The sequence below is a fragment of the Lipotes vexillifer genome, unplaced genomic scaffold (genome assembly GCF_000442215.2).
Source record: "Lipotes vexillifer unplaced genomic scaffold, Lipotes_vexillifer_v1.1 scaffold818, whole genome shotgun sequence".
Classification (NCBI taxonomy): Eukaryota; Metazoa; Chordata; class Mammalia; order Artiodactyla; family Lipotidae; genus Lipotes; species Lipotes vexillifer.
Window position 1 is genome coordinate 1,673,690 of NW_006771890.1, and position 12,739 is coordinate 1,686,428.

General features: G+C 44.9%; 1 protein-coding gene across 1 annotated transcript in view; it reads left to right on the forward strand.

The window, feature by feature from the left end:
- Positions 1–12,739, forward strand: part of CACNA2D3 (calcium voltage-gated channel auxiliary subunit alpha2delta 3) — a gene marked incomplete at its 3' end in the record, with an annotated part of 652,765 nt that overhangs the window by 605,234 nt on the left and 34,792 nt on the right. Inside the window, exon 17 of the mRNA XM_007447233.1 lies at positions 2,478–2,552. Within this exon, the coding sequence (XP_007447295.1) occupies positions 2,478–2,552 (75 nt within the window). The remainder of the gene's footprint in view (positions 1–2,477; positions 2,553–12,739) is intronic.

A 12,739-nucleotide genomic window follows, 5' to 3' on the forward strand; every position in this document is an offset into this window, starting at 1 on the left:
AGAGCGACCCTGCTGCACTGGGTGAGCCTGGGGCGCCTGTGGGATGTCCAGGCAGAGACAGTCGACACACACGTGGATACTGGGATCTGCCACTGAGGGGAGAGGCCAAGGCTGGAGCACAGATCTGGAGATCAACAGCATCCAGGTGGTTAATGAATCGTGTTGGGGGAGAGAGAGCTAAAGCAGACAAGGGACGCTGGGGACAGAAACTTAGGGAAAATTAGTGCTTCCAGGTGGGTGGAGGATGAGTGTCCTATGAAAGGGAGGAAACCCGGGAGTGTGGGTCCTGGCAGCTGAGGGACTAGTGAGTGTCAAGGAGGAGGGGGCAGTCGGCTGACACAACCAGGAAGAGAGAGAGCTTTCTATAGGGTTTGGCAGTTAGGAGGCCACTGGCAACTGTAAAGAAAGGAGTTCTGGTGGCATCTTGGTAGGCAAGGGGTCACAGCAGAGGCAGACTCTAGTAGGGTCGGGCATGAGTGAGCAACAAGGAATTAGAGATGGCAGTTGAACAGTGAGTAGAGGACATTGTGTGGGAAGGTCAGCTCAGTCACTGCATCCCAGGGAGGAAGCAGAGAGTTTAGGATAGCTTTGTAGTATCTGCACTCAATTCAGTTTCTTTTTTTCCCTCCTTCCTCCTTTTCTGCTTTCTCCTTTCTCTACCCCTCTTCCCTCCATGCCAGCTACCCCTCCATAAGCACGTGGTATGACCTTGGCTGTCACAGAACTTATATTCTGGCAGGAAGACAGGCATTAAATAATTAAAGGCCTTGACTGATGCCTTGATTACTTATAGTCAACCTCACAAATAATTGATTATTATCATTTTGACACAAGAAAATTAGAGGGCATTAGCGGGGGCATATGCATGGAGTTTTACCTTCTTTTGAGTATTACTTCCTACAAGCAAACCAAGAAGTGAAGGAATGTAAATTGGAAGGCACTGAATGTATTAGTTGACTATAAAATATTATTTGTTTCGTCTCATTGTGAATTTCCAACCAAATACCACTTTTGCCTTTAATGGAAAGAGTCAAACTCTCTGAGTCTTTTTTGACCCCTGCAGTCCATATTAAACTGGGACATAAATAAAGGTAATTAATGCAGTGTTGACTGTGTCTGACATTTTTTCCAAGAGACAAGATGGAAGAGACAATATACAACTCAGAGGATAGCTGGTTTATTTTTCACAGCATAATGAAATACACTTTTATCATTAGAATCAAGTAGAATCTTATTAAGACTTGCTTTGCAAGGTGACTCCAGAAGAAAATGCCTGTTGCCCTTGACTACCATGTGCATATTTACTTTATGTAATGCAATGAAAACTTTTAATTTCTGGTGTTAAATTCCCTGAAGTTAATTTCACATCACCTTGACGTTAAGCTAACAAGCAGACAGGGTCATTCTTGGTTTGTAAACTCTGTTGTCTGGATCATTTAATAGTATCATATTCAAGAATGTGAGCAGCAGAGAATTTCCAAGAAAAGTAACAGTGAGGGCTCAGAACTATGAAATAACTCATTGGAAAAAAAACAGAGGATTTCTTTTTCTTCTCCCCTTTCACTGCTCTGGCAAAAGTGGGTTACATTTTCTTTCTTCAGAGAGAGAGATCAGTATGGGTTCTATGCCAGAGGCCATTTTAATACATGAATGATTTGTAGGTAAATTTATTGTAGCCAATGGGTGCAGTCAACTGTGTAATAGAAATATTGTCAAAAAGCTGGGATTATTATTTAAATAAGTGCAGTGTTAAATTTGATTACATACTTTTTAAAGCTAGTAAAACATTTCATTGCTCTCAAACTATTTCCCATAGTCCCATTTAGTCAGAAAACATAAATTAAGTGAGGCTCTGCATAGAAAATTACCCAGGCTTTGTGTCGATGGAAGCATGCATGGAAAAGCTTGGCAGCCTCACAATTTAAAGACGAAAAGATATAAAAAGGGTTGGCAGGCTCCTATATAGGCTGGTGGGGACACTTTTATCCTTGAAGAATTATGGAAAATGACTGCCTAGGAGAGTGCATGCTTGCGATGGCCCCTAGGGGTGTGGAATTGTAGGGAGCGTAGATGTGCCTCAGGGAGGCCCCTCTTGCCTTATCTCAGGTAGAGAGAAGACACCCAGGTTGACAAAACTGTTCACTTGGACATAGGGTCTCCAGAAACATTAGCCACTTGCCTTTTAAAAAATATAATTGTTTTTGTTTTAAATAAATCAAAGTAAGGGCTTTGGATGCCAACGTGGGTCTGTGTCATTTTAAATTGTGCTATTTGCTGAGCTTATCCTGTGACAGGTCTTCATTTCTACCAAATGTCAAGGATCAGTGCCTTGCATTCATTTTAATGAAATATTATGCTGATAAGGGTTATGAATGCCAAGTTTAAGCTGCAAATTACCAAATGTCGGGCTGCTTTCTGCTTTGTGAATTCACCAGGGAGCAAGCTAATGAAGGCTTCATTCTCGCTTCTTCTTACAGTTAGGGATTCATGGCTATGCCTTTGCAATCACAAATAATGGATATATCCTGACGCATCCAGAACTCAGACCACTGGTAAGAGACATACTTATTTCTGTGTTTCTCCCTTTATGATTTTAAAAGATTTTCTTCAGTTCTACAGTAATTACACTTTGCAGTTTTCACTTGAAACGCTCAATTCATAATACCGTCTCTAAAAGTTGTTTTAATAGTTTATAACTAGCATTTTGACATAAAATATGTAAATAATGTAGGGTAAATATATTTACTCTCATGGTTTTATATATAAATCCATATATATCTATATGTACTTATATATTTATTTCACATCTGCCAATATATGGAAAAATTTTAAACTCTGGACAGCTTAAAACCCATCATAATAGATACTTTTATATAACAAATGGTCTCTAACACTTCAGTCTGAGACCAACTTATTGAAAGTTACATTTGATACAACAGATTAGATCCGAGATCCCTGGAAATTCATTCTGATGGGATTTGCCCCCAAAATATATTACCCAAGCCCAGTGCCTGCTGCCTTGAAGGTATTCAACAGTACCTTTTGTGTTTAATTGAAACAGTTGAGATTTTCTCCTTGTCCTGCCTAAGCTGTATCCAGTAGCATTGTTTGGTGAGCTGACGTGTAAACCATTTTCTTTCAGCATTGTTTTCACTCTCTCTGAAGTGAGTGGGGTTAGGTCAAATCCAGGACAGCCAGAATATCACGGTCCATTCTGATCCCTGGGGAGAAGCTGCCTGGAGCACTGTGTTGAGGAGCATTCTGAAGGGCAGCCAGGCTTGTCAGATAGGAGGCCCTGGTCCACTGTGCACTCTGGAGGGGCACAGGCAGTGAGTGCACCACATGTTTGCCATCCCTGGACTAGTTGTAATGTGTTGAAAAAAGGACATCCTTTTCAGTCTGTGGTTAGCTAATTTTAAAGAAGATATAAAAGTATAAAGAGTAATATAGTAAACTCTGCTTTTGAATGTTAAGAAAGTGTAGTTCAGGGCTTCCCTGGTGGCGCAGTGGTTGGGAGTCCGCCTGCCGATGCAGGGGACACGGGTTCGTGCCCCGGTCCGGGAAGATCCCACATGCCGCGGAGCAGCTGTGCCCGTGAGCCATGGCCACTGAGCCTGTGCGTCCAGAGCCTGTGCTCCGCAACGGGAGAGGCCTGCGTACCGCAAGAAAAACAAAAAACAAAACAAAACAAAGAAAGTGTAGTTCATTTCCTATAGCTGTACACACACACACACACACACACACACACACACACACACACACACACACACACACACACACACACCCCTACACACGCACATCCACCCCACATGTCTTTTTCCCTTTCATCAAAATTAGAAAATAGCAATGCCTGCTATGCAAATGTTTATTGGTGAAACATCGTGGGGACCAGTTTGCTTCTCTCTTGAATCATTGTTTAGAAAAAGTCCATGTTTTAGCTCCATCATCATCCCACTTTGCTCTAATTGCCCTGGTATTAATGGAGTCATGGCCACATCATGTGGATCCCATATGCATGCTTCAGGATGGGACTTAAGGTAATACTTGACTTCAACAATCTTTTTATCCAAAAAGGGTTGAGTTAACTGGTTAGCTAATTCCAAACATAACTCAGAATCACTGAAAAGTCCGATTGAAAAAGCTACTAACTTTTTAAGGATATTTAAGTCTAAAAACATATTTAAGTTTAAAAAGCTTAGCACATTACCCATTTCTAAGCCTTTCAGTTGGGGTTGCCTGTTGGTGGGTGGTAGGAGTTATATATTTGGTGTGGCTGAGTATGGGCTCCTAGTGCTTATTTATTCCAAGTTGGAGTGGATCAGAGTAAATGAAACAATCAAACCTGGATCTTCCGCTAGTGAATGAATAACTTTCTATGTATCAGCTTTTAAAGAAGGAACAAAATGGAACCAGATGTCAGAAGTCACCAAGGTACTCCTTTCTCTATAGCAATGGAAATGAGCAGCTCCCATCTGCACAGTCAACTCATGAAGTCCTTCTGGTCTTATATATCTTCTGGTCATGCAGCAAATGGTCTGTTTGCAAATAATCCACCTCATGTACTTTCCAGAGCTGTGGCCACTGAGAGGGCAGCCAAAAGGCTCTTATAAAAACAGGCCAACCAGTCAACACTGATCATCTCCTGACAGTGCAAATACTCACAAATACAAGTCATTTCTGTACTTCTCACTGTTGAAACATTGCACTGAATGATTTCACTGGAAATGGTAGCTAGGGTCAAATTCCCATAAATGGGATGACCCAAGCAAATGCTGCACATCTCACTTGTGAGAACCCAAGCCCAAACCAGATGAAGCATTTTGCAGTTGATCCATGATAAGAACCTAAGGAGTGGCCAGGTCAGTGAGCCATCTATCCCATTTATCAGTCTGTGACCCTGAGGCCCTGACATATTTAGAAGAGGTTTGGCGTGATGCCCACCATTGAGGATTACGTGAACTAACCCATATGAATGTGATCAGTAGTGAGTGTTGACCCTGCCTTGAGTTTTGCATTTTCCTACTGGGAAAAAGACAGCGGTGAAGTGGAAGGAATTCCACTTCAGCAGTACACAAGTTGTCCTTGATTCCTGGTCCTGCCATATCCCAGCTGTGTGACTTTGGGCAAGTCACACAGCCTCTCTGAGCATCATTTTCTCTTGTAATCTTGCCATAACCAAAGTATATAATATTACTGGTTGTCAGTGTAAATGGGATAATGCAAGTAAAGAGCCTTGTGTGACAAAGCAGGCCCCAGGACATTTTGGGGACAGTGGCAGTTATACAGGCACCCTGTTTGTATTTTATTGATTTTATTGAACTATGCCTGGCTGCTATAAGGGTTGGGAGGACATGGTGGTGGTGGATGCTTGGGGGTGGGGGTGGATTTAAAGAACACTTTTTATTATTCAGTTGGTTCCGATTATTATGATAAACATTGGTGAGGGATTGTATACACACAAAAACAAGTGAATAGACACAGAGTCCTTGGAATCATGCAGTCTCCATGCAGTTCTACTTTGAACCTGGTATCAACTTAGTCTGTGCAACCTCAGCTAAGCCTGTTTATGCCTGCTGTCTCTCCCCCTCCCTCTGTCTCTCTGTATCTGTCTGTCTGTCTCTCTCTCTCTCTCACACACACACACACACACACACACACACACACACACACACACCCTCAATTTTCTGGGCCAGCTCTGAGCTAGGAGACAAGCAGACAGTAGCTACACTGGGATGTTCTGTGTGAGCCCCACCACGTGAGGAAACCGAAGGGTTTGGTTGTTGCTGCTACTGTTGTCTGTTTGTTTTCAGAGTAGCAATAAGGATATACTAGCAGCTGCAGTAACTAAAGAATGACAGTTAAGAATTAGTCCACATGGGGGGAATAACCCCAGCTCTGGCACATACAAGTGGTTTGTTTCTCTCTGTCTTGTTCACGTGAGCAACAAAAACAGAAAAGCTTCATCCCTCCTTCTCCCTCACCACCAGCCTCTCAGCACAGAGGAGGAACTCAGGAGGGGAATGGATGAAGGGATCCTCCAAAGCCACTGTTCGGTTTTCTCTTTCTTTGGGTCCTTCGGGATAATGTAATTGGTGTGCTTCCCCCAGAAACCGGTGTCTGCACCAGATGTAAATGCACCAGGTCAGACCCTCACACACGGCTGGGGAGAGCCAGCCGCCAGCAGCTTCCTTGGCCAGCGCAGGTGGGGAATCCTCACTCCAGCCTGATTGGCCTTCTCCAAGCCCAGCCATATAATCAAATCCTTGTTACAAATGGACGTTCCCCTTGGTTCTGGCCAAGGCTGCTAGCTTAGCATGGTGGGTGCGAGTGGGAGGTTGTGGCCAGTGCAGAGGATGGAGCAGACTCACTTAAAATAACTCCTATTCCGGGGCCTCCCTGGTGGCACAGTGGTTGAGAGTCCGCCTGCCGATGCAGGGGATACGGGTTCGTGCCCCGGTCTGGGAGGATCCCACGTGCCGCGGAGCGGCTGGGCCCGTGAGCCATGGCCGCTGGGCTTGCGCGTCCGGCAACAGGAGAGGCCACGACAGTGAGAGGCCCACATATCGCAAAAAAAAAATAAAAAATAAAAAATAAATAACTCCTATTCCGTCTCCATCTGCCACTGAGATTGTTTCCGCCCCTGTAGGCAGAGGAAAGAAGTGGGTTTCCTGAAGCACAATACCAATATTTTTCTTATTTGTCTAATAAAATTTTCCCCCCAAACCTAATATTTGGCTTGATTTTATCCAGTGTTTTCTTTCATCTCGTATGATTTGGGTGTGAATCATGAAGTGTCTCCAAAAAACAGCTCAGATGTAGGAGCCTTACTCAGCAGACTAGCTTTGCTTTAATTAGCAAAGCTGCTCAAGTAAGACTTTTCTGTTGATAAGTGGGCTCTCTGTAGTCTTTGTCCAAGTGTTTCTCAGCCACTCTGTCCTTGCCACCTGCTTGTGACTTCTGGTAGACTAACCGATGTTGATTCAACAAACATTTATCCGGCTCCTGGTGTGCTGGGTCCCGTGTGTTAGACTGGGGGCTGATGGAGCTATCTTACCATGGGCTGGGGACCATATCACGGGTGGGGAATAGGACAATAGCACAGCAAGAAGGGTTCAAGTCAGACCTTGAGGAACACTTTTTGAGTAGTTATTAAACATCTGCCCCTCTTTAACATTCAGGTTAAAACTATCTCAAAGCATAGTTAGAGTTACTTAGTTACATAGTTACTTAGAGTTACTGTTTAAATTGATTCTTCTTGCACTTTATTTTTCCCATGTCTCTGAGAGCTTTATGAATTTTTCTTAAAATGTGGAGCCCCTAATATCTTTTTCTTTTGCCCTACAGAGCATTGAGGGCGATAAGACTAGAAAGCGACCACCTTTGCCATGATCTTATTTTCTTTGAGATTTTGGTAATCCATGTGCCCCTCGGTTTTAGAAGAAAGGGACATCTGAGTTGATTGCCCTTCCCAAGGAGGCCTGGAATGTGGGCCTAGTCAAACCGCCAAGAGAACACAAAGAAGGCTCCCTTCCAGCAGCCACAGCACAGGGAAGCCTCCACAGAGAAGCCTGGGGCAGGCAAGATCTAGGACTCACCTCCACGAAACCCACGTTGACATTTGCCAAAAGCTGTTTTCACTGTATCTTCAAGCCCAGAAGATGAGGAAGGATGCTGAAGGGTTTCTATTCTGGATGAAAATTAGCCAGTCACATGGGGCACTGGGTGTAGTGGTGGATGAGATGGAAGTTGGGAACGATGGAGAGAAATCTTCATTCCTTCCCTCAACGTTTGTTAGATGGCCACCATGTTCTAGGTCTGAGCAAGCTGCTCAGAGTGGTTGCAGAGAAGTGCCCCACCTCAGAGAACCCAAAATCAAATAGAATGGATGCGATTTTATATGTAGGGTGTAAAAGTAACCATAGACACAACTAGGGAAGATGCATTTTGTATTTGTTACTGTTGTTGTTGGTCTTAGTCATTTTTTTCACATTCGTTGATTCCTTTTTGTGTGGCAGACACTGTTCAAAGTGTTTTAAGTTGTTAAGGCTTTTAATCATTAATTAATTTAATAGCAAGCCTAGGATGCTGGAGTAGTAGAAAGGCCCAGAGGCTCAAGGGAAGGGTGGGCATGACAGCAGGCCTGGGTGGAAGGTGGGTCTAGAAGGCAGCCTGGAGTCAGACTGTAGACAACTGGGGGTGCCAGGCTGAGGAGCTGGGGTTCTCCATGAGGCAGTGCATATCCCCATGTTACAAACAGGAAGGTGAAACACCAAGTGATATGGTGGTAAAATGACTAGAAAGAGCCAGAACCAGGAGCCCCCAGATCAGTTTGGATGTGCTAAATTCACTGTGCTACGTTGGTTGGTTCTTCAGGAAATGGGAGGCAGAGTGGCTGGAGGATGGGAGTGACCGAGAAGCCTGGTCTTTGCAGCCACATGGATGAATAACAGGGTCATCATCAGGCAATTATAGTGAGAATCTGTCTAGACTAGCTCTGTCCAGGAAGAATGTAACGCAAGCCACAAACATGAGCTGCCTGTGTAAGTTAACATTTTCTAGTAGCTACATCTAAAAAGGAAATAGGTGAAATTAAGTTTAAGACTATATTTTATTTAACCCAGTATATCCCAAATCACATTATTTCAACATACAATCTATATAAAAATTATTAATGAAATATTGGCCATTTTTTTCATACTAATCTTTGAAAGCTGGTGTATATTTTACACCCACAGCACATCTCAATGCCGACATTTGAGGAGCTCAAGAGCCACATGTGGCTTGAGGCTGCCCTATGGAACAAAACGAGTCTAGAGTGTAGCCAGACGTTTTGAACCAGATGTTTTAAACCCAGTCTAGAGTGTAAACAGATGGTAGCACCTCCTCCTTCCTTAAAGTGGATTAGAACAAGCTCCACCACTACCACCAGTCTTTCATCCTGGGAGTCTGTGCAAATAGTCGGGGGCTACGTAGTCTCCTCCATTGTGGCCTCGGCACCTCCCTTCCAGGCTGTCAGGTCAGGACAGGTTGGCTTGCCTGTTTCAGCCCCACGGTTTCCCACCTAACCCATGTAGATGCCCTAAACCAAACTGTGCTGCCCAGGCCAGGGGGTGGGAAGACTGAGCTGTCAGGTTATCTACATCAGAATACTCAGACACCAAACCGTTTCTCTTGTTTTGTCAAACTCAGCTTAACTCTTTAACGATCCCAAGTTCTGCAGATAATAGTGTCATCTTCCCATTACTGAATTGCCCCACTCCCTCTGGAAGTTAATGTTGTTGCTTTTCCCACAGCCTGAGTTCTGCCTGATGTCACCAGCAAGTCCCTGTGTTACTCCTTGACTGTCCCTGCCCCACTCCAAATGTTGATTCTGTTTCTTTGTTCTCGTGGACGCGCAGGCAGTTCATTTTTCTGTGCCCTTTTGCTATTGCACATGGGTTATAGATGGACCCTGGCAGAAGGTCATTGATAACACAGATTGACACGTGAACATGCTAATAAATGTAAATATTCTTATGCCAAAGTCCTCTCATAAGGAATGAAATGGACATTCCTATGGACACATGTAAATATGTTAAATGCTAAGCAGACAGCGCATATCAAACACCAGTTTAAATGGGAACTTGGAAGGAAGGACTGCTATCAGAATCCTTGTTGAAGTCCACTGACTTAGTTCAAGCAATGGGCCATGTGAGGAGATTCTGTGTCATTCCCCAAAAGTTCAATGTGAAGTTTAAATGTGATTTTTATATCATGAGGCAGATCCTCAATCATGCAAGGACTAGCTTCTATCCCATACATCTAATCGTTTTCTTTTTTGTATAAGTTTTGGATCAGGAATACCTCAACTAATCTTCATTTCTTCTTCCCATCCACACCCACTCATTGCAAATGCTAAGGGTTCTTTTTAGTTCTGCAGGTGTGGGTGTGGCCTCCAGCACTGACTTTTTCTGGATCCCTCCCCATGCCATCCACCCTCATGTCCTACTGGTTCCAAAATGCACCCCAGGCCCACTCCCCTCTGTCACTCTTGACAGGGCCTCTGTCCTGTCTTTCCTGGATGACTTCAGTTCCCTTTGAGCTCTGCTCTGGACACCTATTTTTGTACCCCCCTCACCCCATCCCCCACCCCCACCCCAGCATTATTCACTCAGCAGTCAGCAGGGGCTTTCAGAGGCATCACTCAGATGGTCTGGCTTCCCTTGGCATTTACAGTAAAACCCAAACTCCAGGCCATGATCCCAGCACCCTGCCAGATCTGGCTTCACCTCTCTGACCTGCCAGAGTTGCGTGGCTACCCACCGTGCTCCAGGTATACTCCGGCCCTTTTGTCCATTCCTCAGAAACACCAAGCTCCTTTCTGTTCCAAATCCTTGTGCCTGCTCTTCCCTTTACCTGGAATCTTGTCCCGGATACACCTGTGACTGCCTTGTTCTCAGATTCCATGTCTCATCTCAGATGTCACCCCCACAGAGAGGGATCCTTGCCCTCTGACCAAAGGAGCCACACATCTCCTCCATCACTCCCCATCACATCCCCTATTTTAGTTTCCTCAGGATCACTTATCACTCTTGGGAAAGGTCTGTATGTTCAGCCTCTCCTGCCCCATCCCTTGTGATTTCCTGTGACTTTGCTGCTGTATCGAGGGCGTGGTTGGTAAATATTTATTGAGTGATTTTGATGATGTTTGAAGCATGCTGGTGACTAAATATCTGGGTACCAATTTCCTACAATAAATGAGAAGTGTGGGTGTCACATGTTTACTCATCAACATTTACTGAGTCCTTGCTACATTGGACACAAAACTTGAAGCTCATGTGATTGGTCAAGCCCTCCTTTCTTTCTGCCCCTGCCTCTGCCCTCCTGCTGGCCTGCAAACGTTCATCAGATGTTCCTCAAGTCAGGCACTGTGCTAGCTGATGGAGACATAGAAGCAGGTAGAAGAATGTCTCTGCCCACAAGGAACTCATTGAGCAAAGCAAGAGTTCTTGATAGCGAGAGAGGCCAAGAAGAGCTATGTGCTCACAGGGGAAGCATCTGTTTTTCTTGAGAAAGGGTGCCCTGAGATGCTGGAGGGCTTCCCAGAGGAGGTGATATGCACACCAACTGCATCCACAGTCCACTTTGGAGGACATTTCTTCCTACTCAGTGGGGGTTCCCACACGCTTCCCGGGATCTCTGTCCTCAGGCTGGACCAGGCATGACTTTTCTCTCTGGTCTCAGAACCATGCATCATGCTGGCCGCAGCCTGTCGTGGTGTAGGGGGTAGGGACCTAGCCTCATTTATAGTCCTTTCTGTGGCTCCCAAAGGCTGGAATCCCATCTCAGCACTGTTCAGACTGCTGTGAACTGAACGAGACCGGCCAGCAGGTGGCGCGCGGGCACCGCAATGTGCCTGGTCCCTGAGCACATTCTCAAAACACAGCCCAGGAGACTCCTCTTAATGCCAGGTCTGAATCCATCCCATTTAGTTTAAAAGAAAGAATGAACAGATGCTTAGTAAGTGTGTCTGCTCAGAGGAGAGTGTGCTCAGAGAAAAAATAAACAAGACTGCGTGACCCCCACGTAGCGAGCCTATTCTTTTTGAAATACATCATTTGGCAAAGGAGAAAACAGAGCCTTGCGTGCTTTCCACTTGATGAAATTGTTGAGGGCAACGATTGGAACTGCCTGGGTCTGGACACTTGATTGGAAGCATTGCAGCCCTGAGCAGGGAATGCTTACACCTCGTGAGCTTCAGAATTAAGCAGATTAGAGGGGTGCCTGGCTTTCTGTTCTGCAAACCTCAAGACCTCAACAGCCTCTTGGTCCCCAAGTTCTGTGGCTGGGTGTGTACATGGACACATAGGGCATAGATGGGGTTTAGCAGAGAGGGGACTAACAGTGACAATGCAGTTGTTACTTAGCGTGTCAAGAACCAGGCTCTGTGCCTACCACCTTTGTGTGTTTTGCCTCTTTTAAGTCCTCACAGCATCCTGTGCATTAGTGCTTATTTCAGAGAGATTAACTGATGCCTAGGCCAAGGACTCTGTCAGTCAGAAGGCAAGTTTGGCTCAATCTTCAGAGAAAAAAAAAGACAACTATGAACAGTGTCATTTTTCATAAAGTTAAAGCTATTCAATTGAACCAACTTCCTTAATTTGAAGCAGTGTTATAAGGTTTTTTTATAAAATGAGAGTTGGGCTAGAGGGCTTCCCTTGGCTCCTGTGGACAGTTTTCCTTTTTGCCTCTGCTCTCTGCCCCCGCACACCACCTGAATGGCACTCAGGGTGGCTCCTTTGCTCTCGGCTATGGGTGGAGTTTAGCTAGTGGGGGACACACACTCAGAAGAGATGGAGAGAGGAGAGTGGGGGGCGATTGTATATTCAACCCTGTGTCCTCTGGGACTGGCTGCACCCAGTCTAAAGCCACATTAGCCTCCTTTTCTCTGTGGGCTCCTGTGACTGCTCCTTCCTCTGTCCCTTCATGAAGAGTGGAAGAGAAGGTCCTCGCTGCTTCTGGCTTCAGGGTACTGCACCACTTCTTATAGTTTCCTACACCCTACCCCACTGTTCCAACAGCCTCTTTATTGAACCTTCCTTAATTAGCCAGCTTGACTATGCCATGTGCTTCCTGCTGGGCCCCTGACTGATACAAAGGTAAGAATACATGGAAGGTTTGTTTTTCTCAAGTCCTTAGTATGCCAATAAAGAAAGAAAAAAGAAGAAAGGAAAGAGGAAGAATTAAAAGAAAGGGAAAG